Source organism: Macrotis lagotis, chromosome 5, assembly GCF_037893015.1.
Source record: "Macrotis lagotis isolate mMagLag1 chromosome 5, bilby.v1.9.chrom.fasta, whole genome shotgun sequence".
Classification (NCBI taxonomy): domain Eukaryota; kingdom Metazoa; phylum Chordata; class Mammalia; order Peramelemorphia; family Peramelidae; genus Macrotis; species Macrotis lagotis.
The window spans coordinates 234,127,909-234,142,407 of NC_133662.1; the positions used below are offsets into that span (position 1 = coordinate 234,127,909).

At 37.8% G+C, this 14,499-nt stretch overlaps 2 protein-coding genes across 4 annotated transcripts in view; one reads left to right on the forward strand and one right to left on the reverse strand.

The window, feature by feature from the left end:
- The window catches only part of LOC141490136 (C-C motif chemokine 3-like), an 84,823-nt gene extending 80,008 nt beyond the window's left edge, over nucleotides 1-4,815 (forward strand). For all 3 annotated transcript variants that reach the window (XM_074190392.1, XM_074190390.1, XM_074190393.1), the window contains 3 exons: nucleotides 1,921-2,130; nucleotides 3,036-3,147; nucleotides 4,302-4,815. In XM_074190392.1, the coding sequence (XP_074046493.1) occupies nucleotides 2,055-2,130; nucleotides 3,036-3,147; nucleotides 4,302-4,410 (297 nt within the window). In that variant the 5' untranslated portion in view covers nucleotides 1,921-2,054 and the 3' untranslated portion in view covers nucleotides 4,411-4,815. The remainder of the gene's footprint in view (nucleotides 1-1,920; nucleotides 2,131-3,035; nucleotides 3,148-4,301) is intronic.
- Nucleotides 4,816-10,415: 5,600 nt separating this feature from the next.
- LOC141490138 (C-C motif chemokine 3-like) lies at nucleotides 10,416-12,633 on the reverse strand. The gene is made up of 3 exons (XM_074190395.1): nucleotides 12,519-12,633; nucleotides 11,618-11,732; nucleotides 10,416-10,567 (listed from the first exon to the last, which is right to left on the reverse strand). Exons 1-3 carry the CDS (start codon nucleotides 12,592-12,594, stop codon nucleotides 10,459-10,461), a joined length of 300 nt encoding a protein of 99 aa, XP_074046496.1. The 5' UTR covers nucleotides 12,595-12,633; the 3' UTR covers nucleotides 10,416-10,458.
- Nucleotides 12,634-14,499: the final 1,866 nt, after the last annotated feature.

A 14,499-nucleotide genomic window follows, 5' to 3' on the forward strand; every position in this document is an offset into this window, starting at 1 on the left:
TTGGCACACTTATAAATAGTCTTTTATCTCATTGACTTCAACTTGAAAATTGCCCTTAGAAGATTGGGATGTACTGCGCCTTAAATAAATGTGTATATTGGCCATTATGACTAGAAAGGATAATGATCAATGTTGGAGGGCATGTGGGAAAACTGGTACACTAATGCATTGTTCGTGGAGTTGTGAACTGATTTCTGGAGAACAATTTGGAAATATATTCAAAGGGAAATAAATATGTCCATACCCTTTCATCCAGTAATATGATACTGGGTCTGTATCCCAAAGAGATCACGAAAAAGGGTAAAAATCCTACATGTACAAAAATATTCAGCTCTTTTTGTAGTGGCAAAGAATTGAAATTGAGGGAATATCCATTAATTGGGGAATAGCTGAACAAATTGTGGTATATGTATGTGATGGAACACTATTGCTCCATAAGAAATCATGAGTTGATGCTGAATGAAGTGAGCAGAACCAGAGGAACATCATACACATTAACAGCAACAGGTGATGATGATCAACCAAGATAGACTTGTTCATTTCATCAGTACAATAGTCAAAGACAATTTTAAGGAATTTGTGATGGAAAATATCATTCTTATCCAGAAAAGCCACTGTAGAGTTTAACTGAAGACCACAGCTTATTATCTTCAATTTTAAAAAATTGTCTTATGCATTATCTCTAATGTTTTCTTCCTTTCTTTTTATATCTGATTTTCCTCTCAAAACATGTTCAATTTCCATCCATGTTTAGAATGGTTAAAATGTAAAGCCTTCATCAGATTGCCTTTTGTTGGGGGGGAGGGGAGGGTAGGGAAGGGAGGGAGGGAGAAAAATTGTAAGATTCAAAACCTTGCAAAAAATGATTGATAGAAACTAAAATAAATAAATATGCATCCCCTTCTTTACAAGCTCTGATTCACAAAAGTTTATCATGTTAAAGCCAGATGGATAAATTCAGGTAGAACTACCTTGTCATTTTCCAGAGGAGAGCTAGTCAAAAGAATAACTTTCCTGTGTTTAAACCTTTAGTGATTGATAGAGTCACATTTTGAATAAAGGTTTTCTGACCTGAAATTCAGGGGTATTTTTGTTGTTTGTTTCTTTTTGTTTCTTCATATCACAATGCCTTCTGGGTAAATGCACAAAGATACAAGTGTATAGAAAAAGAAAAGAATGACAAGAGTAGCTTTCAATTTCAATGAGATGTAGATGCTTTGAAGGAAAGGAATATTAGATCAGATTTGAAATGTGAAGCATCATAGTGAAATATTTATCTGGATCAACTTCATCACCCAGAATATGCCAACATAGCAGTCTTGCCAAATTCTTCAGCTACTCCCTCGAGTCAACTAAATAAGCATGTCTTCCTGAAGTTGCCATTTAAGGCTCGAAATCACTTGGCCCACATTCCTTTACTTTGTACCTTCTTAAATTGTCCTTGAAGGAACCAGTCCTGGGAAGAAAAGGGACCCCCTCTTTCCAATTCATTAGTCTTGAAATCCAGCAAAAATATGAAATGCATTATCAGGGTCAATAGGGTCATTGGGAAAAAGTCTGATTCTTTTACTTCTGTCCTTAACATCTGGATGTTCCTGCTCCAAAAAGGGAAAGAGAAGAGGAGAAAGCATCACCACTAATTTCCTCTCCAACCTAGGTTATATAGCTTCTTTCTTTTCTGGGTGAGATTTCTCTTTTCCTATTAAAAAATTTTCAGAGAAAGCCAAGCACACACACACACAAAAACCCTTACTTCCTATCTTAAGCCTTGACATGGTTATTCTCCTCATTGTCTTTCCACCTCAGAAGCAATATAGAACCATGTAGTCACAGACCACAACTTCCTTCTTTCACTTCCTGGCAAACTTCAACTGTCTTCAGCAGAATTAGGAATGTCCTTATCCTTTTTTTTCCTATTAGGGCTCCAAGGAAGCGGAAACCTCCTCCCACTCTTCCCTTTCCCCATAAATAAATAAAAGTGAGGAGAAGAGACCAAGAGTCACTTGGAAGCTCTTAAGCCTACTCCTCAAGCCTACCTCCTCACTAACAGTACCATGAAGCTCTCCAGGGCCATTCTCCTCCTGATTCTCATTGTTGCAACCCTCTGCTGTCAAGACCATGCCTTACCTGGTAAGTGCCTTCCTTCCCAAGGATGCATGGGATTAATTTTTTCTCATTTCTGCAAATAGGAATGGTGGAAAGAATCTTTGATACGTATAGTCCTCATTTTACAAGAAGGTAAATCAAGGCCCAAGAGAAGAAAATGACTTATCTATGGATATATATATATATATATGTATATATATATACATATATATATATAGTTAGCTGAGGATAGAACCCATGTCTTCTAGTGGTCTCCAGACTTTCAATATCTTTCAAGAATAGATTCCATGGTATGGCTACTCTCTCAGCAAAACCTATAATAATTGGTGACTCACTTGTGGAGAAATTTCTGAAGTTGAGTAGAATAGTTCCTTTGCTAAATTTTGCTTGGAGACCCAGAACCTTAACTTAACAATGAGTCTGAAATCCTATTGGTTAAAGTTCTGGTTTCTGATCTTCTTTTCTCTCTCAATAGATAATGCCCATGGAGGACAGGTGGGCCATAGTCACATTCCCTCCCCTGGCACTTGTTTGCTTATGATTACCAAAGGACAGATTGCACGTTTACTAAGCACCAATGTTTAATCCATCTTAGATACTTTTTATGATTATTTCTTCTTAAGTATATTTTAGATTATTAAATTGAATTCATATTATATTTTCATTATTCATATTATACTTTCCTATTCCTTTGGTCAGAAAACTGCGTAAAAAAGTTTAAGTCGCTTATCTCTGAGCTTATCTAAAATATCTCCAGTGTTAAGTCTGGGATACCCAGTAGTTCTGGGATAGAGAAAGGTACTTGAAATTGCAGGTGAAGGTGTTTATTTTCCATATCTTCTTTTCCCATTTCTTTCTTGAAATACTCATGTTAAAAAAAAACAATTCAAAACCAGAAAAATTCTAAACTGCTGCTGGGTTCCTTTCAGATGGTCCTGAGACTCCAACCTGTTGCTTTGACTTCACCAGTAGGAGGATCCCTTTAAAGCTGGTGGTAGACTATGGGACCACCAGCAGTAGATGTGCCAAGGAAGGTGTGATGTAAGTTAACCAGACATTGGCCCCTGTATTCCATTGGTCATTCAGGATGGGAAGAGGGGCCTGGAGAAATAGAAGTCAAATTCATAGTTGAACTTGGAGGAGTGTTCATATAGCAGGTTTAGACATTTTTGTGATCAAACTAAAATAACTTAGTTTTCCTGTCAGGGTTAGTGACACAATTGATGAAAAAAAAATACCAAGAATAAATAGCAATGATGTGATTAATATGTTAACGTTCATAGTCAAAGTTAAGGGAGAATCCAACAACTACAGAATAGAAGAATAGGATGAGGTGATAGAAGCCAAACATTTAGACCAGACCACTTTTTTCTTTTAAGGAAAGTGAAGACATAGAAAAGAGAAAAGATTGGCCACATAGCTAAGTTGTGTCAAAGATGGTTCTAAGATACAGGGTTCTTGACTCCCAGGTCATTTGTCTTTTATAAAAGTTATTCTGTTTTCTCATAGAGTAGCTTTGGGTGAGCTTTCCTTTACCTTTATAAAGTGAGGACCAGATGATCTTTGTGGTCCCTTCCAGAATTTAGCCTACCAAATGAGAAGCAAAGGAGGAATGCAATTTACTTCAATTATCTAAAACAGAAAAGAACCAGATGGGCTCTTGGGCTTGACTGATTTTTTTGGTTTGTTTTTGCAAGGCAATGGGGTTAAGTGATTTGTCCAAGATCACATTGTTGGGTAATTATTAAGTGTCTGAGGCTGGATTTGAACTCAGTTCCACCTGACTCCAAGGCTGGAGCTCTATACAATATGCCACCTAGCTGCCTCAACTTTATGCTAAATAGAGCAGAATTAGGGTATACCATTCATATCCCAACCCATGGTCAGTCTAGAACCTGATGATGGCGGAGCACCTGTGGAGGTGGAGAAAGGGCTCTTTTCACAAAATCCAATGGAAGATAGGCCCTCTTTACTTGGATTTTTAGTTACCACCTATAATCCTTTCTTAACTTGCTGATTATCTTAGCTGGTATTTCAACAGGACATCCCAAAGATAAGGAAAACTCTTCCTAGGCAGGGGGAACAACAGATGCCTATTAAAAGTAGTTCTCATTAGGTTTCCTTTTCTAACCCCAGTTTCTAGATCTAAATAACTATCTATCTAAATCACTCACCAAAAGCTCTTTCTTCTACAGCTTAACCACAAGACAAGGTTTGAAGATCTGTGCTCACCCAAGCCAGCAGTGGGTCCAAGGTATTATGAGGCAATTAGATAACAAGAGAGCCAAGAACCAGAGTTCATGAAAATTACTTCTACTTCCGCTTGTCACTGCCTGCTTGGAAACCCAAGCATGAGAGAAGAATAATTTATTTCCCTCCCACCTCCTACAGCTGCGCTATGGAACATTTTATGATAATTTAAATGCTTTGTTTTATTTAATTTATTGTTGTTTGACTTTATGCATCACAAGAATTTGTGCCATAATCATCATAATCATTATGATTTTTTGCATCCTGTTCTTGTATTAGCATTCAGCTCTATGCCTCAACTTTCTCATCTATAAAATGGATGAGGCTCCATTTTTCTCCTCCCTTTTCATAAAGATTTTGTGCAAATTGTATTAAAAATCCATGCTAAAAGTGTTTGAACCTTTTGTAGGAAAGTTAAACCCTTAACCCAAGGTACAGATAAATGAATGTTACTTTGGAAAATAATATGACACTACGACTATTGAATTTCTATCAACAAATATAATTTTGTTTGTAAAATCTTTCAACTGTGTTTTCTTGTTCATATATGGAAAGGGTACTTGGGTGAGGGTTGGAGGGGATAGTAAATTCTAGGGGAGGCAAGAAACTCACGGTTGCTATCCTTTCTAGCTTAGTTAGAGAAAATCTCTTCATATTAGTACAAATCAATCAAGTTTTTCTTTCTAAGAAACCCTTCCCTACATAAATATCAAATCTGTCTGTCTATATCTTTCATTCTTGTTTTTAATTTCCCTACCCCCAGGTCTAATAGTTCAAATTTAATTTCTTTAAAGTCCCACCTTTCATGGTTAAGAAGACAATCCTTAAGGGCCTTTAATCTTTGCCTAAGTCACCCTCTATACTGGATTTATATTTCTACTTTATCCAACTGATTCTCCCAAGAAGCATCCCATCCTCTACTGTTCTCTCTGTGCCCTAGGTTAGCTCCAGCTTATCAAAATCCTTTCTTTAGGATGGAAATTTGTTGACAATTCCCAACCTGCTCCTCAGTTATTAAGAATGTTCCGAAGGTTGACCAAAATGGTGCCTTGGGAAATTTAACACCCCAGAAAAAATCAGGGAGAAATGAATGTATAAAGAAGATTGATACTTCTGAGTCACCCAAGGAAAAAGTGATAAGGATGAGAGAGGGCTAAGAGAAGGGTCTTCTCTATAGACACAAGAAGACTTGTTCAGCAGCTGTCCCCTCTAGACCTATGGACCTTCAGAGTCCTTGACTAGAGACATATTATTTTTCTTAGCTTTAAAAGTGCCCCCCAAGCTAAGCCGACCCTATTGATAGAGAATGCATTCACATTAAGCCCCCTATATCTAAGTAGTCACAGACCAGACTCATTCTTATATCCCATCTAATCATCTACCCAGTTTTCTGCCTCCCTACCTGTCCCCCCCCATTGAAAAACTCAGGTTATTTTCTTGACATAAACCCTATAGTTGTATATCTAAAGCCTAATTTCAGAAAAATATCAATCAAGGTGAGGAAGCAGAATAGTTGGGGATGGCACTGATTGTGTATGCCCTGTATTAGGCCCTGAATTGAACTCAGGTACTCCTGACTGTGTATGTGTATGTGCGTGTGTGCACATGCATGATTTTGCCATTGATGAGACAAAAAAGAAGCAAACTCCCTCAAGGAAGGTTGAGCTCCCTTAATACTCAAGATACAGTTGACATGGCTATATGACCTACTGATGATCTTATGGTTCTGAGTGTGATCTCCCTATATTTGAATATAGGCAAGTTTATCCTCGTTCTTATTATTCATATTTGCCTTTTTAATATTTCCCTTCTTGCATTTGCATACTGTTGTCCCCTTCATCAATAATTCTGTTACCATTCAGGATTTGTTTTTCCTCTGGAGTCTTATATTCAGTTTTTCTTAAGTCTATATCCTTTGTCTTCTGGAATATATTCCAAGTTCTATGTCTCTTTACAATGGTGGTTGCTAAATTATGTGCAATCCTGACTGTGAATTCTTTTTTTATTAAATGTATTTAAGGCAATGGCGTTAAGTGACTTGCCCAAGGTCACACAGCTAGGCAATTATTATTTGAACTCAGGTCCTCCCGACTCCAGGGTCTTTCTAGCCGCTGCTCTACCTAGCTTCCCCGTGACTGAATTCTTGACATCTGAACTCCTTCTTTCTGGCTGCCTGCATTATTTGATTCAGAAACTTTGAATTTTGGTTATGATGTTGCTAGAAGTTCATTTTTGAAGTTTCTTTCAGGAAATGACTGGTAGTTTTTTTCCACTTTATCCTCCAATTCTAAGAAATCTAGGTAGATTTGTTATCTAGGTTCCTTTTTTGGTCTTGGCATTCAAATGGTCCAATGATTTAAGTTTTTGCTCCTCAGTTTTCCAAATCAGTAGTTTTTGCTATTGATTACATAATCTCTTTTATTTCATCTTTTGTCTTTGCTTTTATTTCTTGTCCTCTCTTAGTATTAGTCATTGGTTTCTATTTAGTCCCTTGTAATTTCCAGAGAGTTTGTTGCTTGGACAAGATTTTATACCTCTTGGGGTAAGCTTTAATTTAGTTTCCAATTCTATTTTTTTCCTTACATTTTCACTTAATTTGCTTCATTTTTTCTAGGCATGGTAGTGTTTGTGCTTTCTCAAAGAATTGTAAAAGTTTTAGGGTCATTCGTTTTGTATTTTGAGTATCTTTGCTATCATAGTAGCAAGGATATTTGTTTTGGTTCTTTTGAGCTCATTATTTCAGGTTCTACCCAGTTTGGGGAGGGTCTAGCTGGAAGCTCACGTCCATCATCCAGGCTCCAACTTTACTTCATGTTTTTATTTATTTCTTTAAGGCAATGAGGTTAGGCAGTGAGGTAATCAATACGTGTCTGAGGTTGAATTTGAACTCAGGTCCTCCTGACTCCAGGGCCAGTGCACCACCTCACTGCCCTACTTCATGTTGTTTTACTGGTGAATTAATTTCTGAGATGAAATAGTTAGGGTTATGACCTTGTTTCAAAGGGTAGGAAGAGCTAGCAGAAGTCCATTAAGTTTAGCATATAGCAGTCTACTGGTAGCTACAGTAACTGAACTCCAATGAGAAGTCAGATCTGAAGAGCTACCTGCCTGATTAGGCCCTGAATTGAACTCAGGTCCTCCTGACTCCAGGGCCAGCACTCTATCCACTGCACCTCCTAGCCACCCTGAAACATATCTTTTTGAAGTGCACATAATTGAAGAGAGGACAGTGATACAATGAATTTATTATACACTTGAAAAAAGAAAAATAAAACTCATCACATAAAATCATTAGATAAAAATTAGATACGTGATTCTCAAAAAGAAAATCTGTCACTTGATTCTTGCCTGTCTGCCACTAGGTAAACAAATGAAAGCACAATGACCTCTACAATTCCTTATAGAAGTGTTCTGGATAAGAACAATGGATTCAAACTACATCCCAGTTAGATGAGGATAACAGAGCAGAATCAGAATGAAATGGGGAGACTGGTTAATGCATGTTCAGTCCAAGGGGCATGTGCAATAGGAATCTGCCTGCTGGTAATCAATGGAGAATTTGTTTGAAAGTATGTGATGGAATCCTGGCAGCTCAAGTACAGATAATCAGTGATCTTGTTGAACATGAAGATATGTTGTTCCTACTATTGAGTCTTTGACATCTTCCTATTCCTGAGTAAATCTGAAATGGAATCACCCGGCTTGTGATCTTGTGAATGTTTAAAGACTAGAACAAACAGAGTTACATAAAGTTTGCTCATGGTCACGGTAGCTATCTGATCTGGTGAGTGTGGCGAGGAACCAGACTTGAAAGAGCTACCTGCTTGGATCAATCTAGAAATAGCTCCTCAGTCACTATGACTTCTGTAGTGTTAGTAGAGTACACTCCCATTCTTCCTGAGGCAAGTGAACATATAGTTTTGTTTGTGTTTGTTTTTTTTTGGCAAGGCAATGGGGTTAAGTGACTTGCCTAAGGTCACACAACTAGGTAATTATGATGTGTTTGAGGTCAAATTTGAACTCAGGTCCTCTTGACTCCAGGGCCAGTGCTCTATCCACTGCACCACCTAGCTGCCCCTATACTATCTTCTGAATTCATCTAACCATACCCCACCATCTATTTTCTCTAAGGCATAAATAAATGAGTGAATTAAAAAAACCCCATCATTAAAGGCTTATTGTGTGCCAAACATTATGCAATTCTCTATCCATAAAAATGCAAAACTGAGATAGTGCTTGCCTTCTAGAAGCTTATATTGCCAGGGAGGAAACAGGATATCAAGGAAAATGTGGACCAAGACTGGCATATGTCTTCTGGGAAATCACAAGACTAATGAGTGAGACCATGGGGTGGTTTATTGTTATTCCTTCTCCAGAAATCATGGTATTAATGATTTGATTGAGTCACCGAAATCAAGAAGGGGGTGTATTAGAAGTGTGACTTCAGGGTATATGACAAGAAGGCGGCTTGGATGGATGATTAAATAGGATGTGAGGATAAATTTGGTTAGCTATTGGGGTTTTGGGAGAGTGAATTTCCTTCTTCATCAATTAAGACAGCTTAACTGAAAGGGTGGAAAATTCAGAACTGAGTAGATTAACTCCTCCAAAGACATGGACTTTGGAAGGAAGTTTGTCTGAAAGTACCTCTTCTGGGACAAAGGCAAGAGTATATCTTGGTGAATGTGCCGGTCCTTAAAGGAACCTTCTATGATTTTTTTTCTTACCTCTCCCCAAATATTACAGAGGGGAATTTTACTTCTTTACTGATTATGCTTCTCCCCAATTTTTCCTGGTATGCTCGGATTCCAGTGAGAGTTCTAGTAAGTGTTCAGAACATTCTGGTTTGATGGGAAGCAGATAGGGGAGGCAGCCATCGTGAATTTCTGCATTAATGAAAGTACAGTGATAGGCTGGAACAAAAACTCAAGACTCAGTGAGCCTATGAGAAAATGGGACCGTATCCTTTTGGAACCATTTGAAGGAAGGAGAATGTAGATACAGAGAAAGTCATGACTTGCATGGAGAACAGAGTGGCAAGAGAACTATCTTCTTATATATGAAAGATTTTGGTTATGTAGGCATGGGGAGACAGAAAAAAGGCCATATAAATGGCAGGTTTAGGGAAGCCATTTTTAAATTTAACTTAAGAGCTTGGTTACTTAGGAAGAAGCACTATGTGAACCTTGCTAAGGTTGCTCAAGAGGTAATAAATCCCCTTAGTGGACAAATTTAAGTGTGTATTTTATTAGAGAGGGAATTCTGGATTCTAATATGATTTTCTCCTAAATTTTCTCTGAGACATTCCCAGATTGAGATTCTATAACTTTAGGATTCTAAAGTAAGACAGACAATAGAGAAAGTCAGTGGACAAATGAGGTCATTTTGAAGTACATAGGGTAGGAGTCAGAATGGCAAGTGTTGAGGGAGGAAGAGATGAACATTTGAACTTTCTCATCCTATTTCTAGTGAAATATGTGAAATGAAGATATTTTTCCAACTAAGCCAGGAATGGCAACAATGATGAGATTTTTAGATCCTCTGGGGCCTGCTGTCCCTTCCAACCCTCACCTTGGCTCCCTCTTACCTTGGGAAGTGTAACCTCCCCATATATACATGCAAGGAAACACAGTTATCAGATTTTATAAATAAAAATATATTTTTTATAGAAATTCAATAGTCACAGTGTAGTAACATGTTCCTCAAGAATATTCATTATCAATACATTGGGTTGAGAGCATGACTTCTCTCCAGAAGATTCAAACACATTTCACATGGATTTTCATATCAATTTTCACAGTGTCTCTTTGAGGTAGGGAGGGGAAGAATGGAACATTGCCCATTTTACATACACAAAGGCTAAGGCACAAGGTGAAATAATTGACCAAAAGATAAATTTCAAACCCCCCCCCAAAAAACTATAGCAAAGACACAAAATCTTGAGGCACAAGAAATTAAACACTAGCAATTTAAATAGGCAAAGTATTCTTAAATTATAATAAAATGTCTCTAAGAGCAGCTGTCAGAAGAGTCAAAATAAATTATTTTCAATAATATTTTGGCATCAGTTCGAGCAGGACAAGGAGGAAGGAACAGGAGCCTTTATGGATTCCGGAGCTTGGCTTTCTGGTTGTCTAAATGCTTTATAATATCTTGAACCCACTGTTCCTCAGGGTTAGCACAGATTTCACGACCTCGTTTTGAGATAAGTCTGTAAAGGGGGAAAAAACTCTTGGTGAGTGACTTTGTGGATTCAGCCCAGGAAGATGAAACATCCTACCCAAATCCTCTTCTCTCTCCCTCCTTTCATTCTCCTAGAACTAATATTGGAAAAGTAAACCTAATGAGAACTGATATCAAGAACATCCTGTATCTTGGGATGTCCTTCTCAGATATGAGTATGAGTAGACTAAGAAAGGATGGTGGTGATTGAAGATTCAAGCAGGTGGGATCCATTCTTTTCTTGCCTTCCTCCCACAGAAATGTGTCCCCTTTCCCAGGCATTGGGATCTAGTTCTGGATTGAATGTGGATTGGGTTGCAGGTTGTGGGTGAGAGATTCCATCCAAAGTCAGGGATAAAATCCCTTTGAAACATTTCCTCCTTTCTTGAATTTGAAGTTAATTGTGAGTTTATTTGGAAGGGTAGAATGAAAATGTAAGAAGAAGAAGGAGGGACATTTGACATATCGCCATCCCCATCCCCATCCCATAGAGGAAGGAATTGAAGCTCAGAGAATTAAAAATGACTTTTCCAGAGCTATTTGGTGACAAAGTCATATGTTGATGTTCAGACTGTCAGATCAGAATAAATGTGGCTAACCTTTCTGAAAGAGCACTAGAGGGGAGTCGGGGGACTTGGATTCTAAAGTCAGCTCTTCTGCTAAATTGCTTTATATTCTTGAGGGAAACACTTCAAACTCTGAATTTCATTTCCTCCTTTGTCAAATGAACTGACAAGATTAGATTGTTCAAAATGCCCTAGCATTTTATGGTTCTAGGATAGCATCCTATGTATAAATTAATTAATGCAAATGGAATATTGATACTTAAATTGTTCATGATGCTTGCTCTTTTCATTAATAGTATCCATAACCCCAATAGGGAAACTAGTTTTCATGTTTGATCACAAAAAGTCTGAAGGTCTAAAATTTTCATATTTCTACCTCCCAAACCCACCAGCCAAATCTGGCTTCTGACTCCACCAATCTTTGGTGAATAACCATTATAGAACAGAAGGTGAGAAGGAAATATATAACTTACACAACTCCTTTCTTGCTACACTGGCTATCGGTGGTTTTATAGTCTGCCACCAGTTTTGAAGGGAAACGTTTGTCGGCGAAGTTGAAGCAGCAAACTCTTGGAGTGTTAAGGCCAGCTGAAAGAATCCCAAGAAAAATGGATTAGTAGGATTTATCATTTTTTTCCCTAAGTATGAGTATTTTGTGAAAGAGAGGCCAAAAGAAGCAAAGGTAAAAAGACAAAAACTCTTCAGTTTCCGCTCCAGGTAGTGTTGTCTGATCCCATCACTACAGCACATTGCCAGGATATGAACAAAGACATTCTAAGTGGGTACAGATGCACATGATCTATGAACCATAAGTTACTTAAGTTTTTCCTTAATTGTATCATGAATAAAATTGGGAAACTTTGAAACAATGCTTTCCAATGTCAACCTGATAAATTTCTAAGATGCGATTGGGAAATATTAATGATTAAAAGGATCTAAACCATTATCCATGAGATTTGTGCTGATGCACATAGAAGAGCAGAACTCCAACCAAAACAGCATCCAATTCATTGTCAATTAGGTTCAGCTTTAGAAATGTTTTTTGACATATATCAGGAGAATTCTCCTCAAGTGTGTTACTGATCATTGTAGGGGCTGCTGAGGATGTAGCTAAAATGAGAAACTTTAATTGAGACATTGATAGTATGGGGAAACAGAAATATTACTGGACTAGATATAGGGAAACCTAGATTTTTATCCCCAGGTTTGCAACTATCTGTGGACATACCACTACTTATCTCTGGATCTTAAAGTTCCCCTTCTTTGAAATAAAGAGATCCCTTCCACCTCTGATATTTGAAGGCAAGACAAAAATGAAAGAATTTCCCCTATGCATCCCTGGGTGAGAGGGAAAGAAGAAGGCAGAATACTTACAAGGTGAGGCATGGGCTTGATAGCAGAGGGCAGCAGCAATGATAAGCAAGGACAGAACAGCTCCAGAGACTTTCATAGTGCTCTCGGGGAAATAGCAGACTGTGAAAGAACTGGATTCGGTAGCCTCCAAGTTTCTCTCTACTGAATTTGTGCCTCTCCTCTCCTTTTTATTGGAAGAAGTCTGTGGTGGAGAAGATGCACATCATTTGGAGACGTCATGGAGAAAGATGACAAGGAGACTTCTAAATTAGAGCATACAGCTAAGCTCTAGGAAGTTTTCCAGGAACTAAGTTTCTTAAAATTAAGTGACAAATTGCTCTGCATAACTTCTCTATTACTACTGAGATAAAAAGACTATGGGGAAAATGACCATGTCTGATAAAATTTGACCCCCAAAGTGATCTCCTTATGACATCTACTTTAAAGACCCAACTTCCTCAGAAATGAGAGATCTTTACTAAGAAGCGAAGGAGGCAAGGAAACTGAGTTGAGAAAGGAGTCAGTTTTTCTATTAAAATATTTTCATTTTTTTTTTTAGGTTTGGAGAAGGAGCAGTCAGATTTTAGGGATAGAGATGAAGAAAGAAAGTTTCTTCCCTGCCAAACGTTGGACAGGGAAGCATTTCATAGTTTTGCTGAATCTCTAGGTTAATGAAGGGGAAGTAAGTTAATGGAAAGGGAATGCCCTTTTCTTCCTCACACTGACCCTCACTAGGGGAAGCCGAAAGGATGCACAATAAGGAAATGTGACTTGGAACCACATTATTGAATGGCAGGATTATAACTTTAGATTTTATTCAATGGATAATAGGAAGCAATTGAACATTCTTTAAGCATAAGAGTGGCATATTCCAAATGGCAAAGTTGATTCAGTTGAATGTGTTTCTAGGATTCCCTCCTTTTCCATTCTACCCCCCTTCTGAACTTACATTACATTGATAATTTTCCATCCTCAGTCTTGCTCAGTCCTTTTGAATCTCTGTTCCTATTTAGACAATTTTAAATTTAATTTAAATTTAAATTTGAAAGTCTTCTTTTAAAACCCTACTCTGCCACTTACTAGTCTTGCTATAATTGTTCAGTTGTTTCAGCCATGTCCAACTCTTTGTGACCCCATTTTGAGTTTTCTTGGGAAAGATACTGAATGTTTTGTCATTTACAATTTATTTTATAGATGAGGAAACTAAGGCAAAAAGGGTGAAGTGATTAGCCCAGGGTCACACAACTAGTGAGTGTTTGAGATCATATCTGAAGTCATTCTGACTTCAGATCCAGCACTCTATGCCTTCTAGCACCAGCAGTCTTGACTTTGGGAGAATCATTTCACTTCCATGCACCTTAGTTTCCTCCTTGGAAAATAAGGAGGATGTACAATTTGAGGGGTTTTTAAGGTTTTTGCAAGGTAGTGGGGTTAAGTGGTTTCCTGAAGGCCACACAGCTAGGCAGTTATTAAATATCTGAGTTCGAATTTGAGCTCAGGTCTTCCTGACTCCAGGGCCAGTGCTCTATCCACTGCACCACCTAGCTGCCCTGACAATCTGACTTTTAAGCTTTCCACCTTTGAAATTGTCTAGTTTTATGGCTTGGAGATTTCCTGGATGGGGATTTGTATTTATTTAATTTAATTTATTTAATTGTCCCAAAGGGTCATGTTCAATGACATCAGCAATAACTGCCTGTATCTCTTCCAAGATTATTTCATCATCATCCACATCAGCAGCATTGAATATTGACTGGTTTCTCACATGTATGTGTTCAGGCTCAGATCCAGGAAGTATATATGAGATAATATTTGACCTTAAATTGTCCTACCTGCAAGGCCAGTGTCCTTTCCACTATATTCAGAGTACCTATAGAAAAGGTGCTTCTAAGGGTAGGAAAAAATCAGTATCCTGACATAGGAGCAATTATTTAGCAAATATTCAAGGATTTCATCCAAAACCTGATCCTATAGCTAAGGATCCTATAGTTAGAAGTTAGAT

What these genes read in the sequence shown, in the direction of transcription:
- LOC141490138 (XM_074190395.1), bottom strand. Translation starts at nt 12,594, where the DNA reads ATGAAAGTCTCTGGAGCTGTTCTGTCCTTGCTTATCATTGCTGCTGCC. An exon ending in TCAAGCCCATGCCTCACCTT is followed by an intron (nt 11,733 to 12,518) that starts GTAAGTATTCTG and finishes GGATTCTTTCAG; the next exon opens with CTGGCCTTAACACTCCAAGA. An exon ending in TGTAGCAAGAAAGGAGTTGT is followed by an intron (nt 10,568 to 11,617) that starts GTAAGTTATATA and finishes CCCCCTTTACAG; the next exon opens with ACTTATCTCAAAACGAGGTC.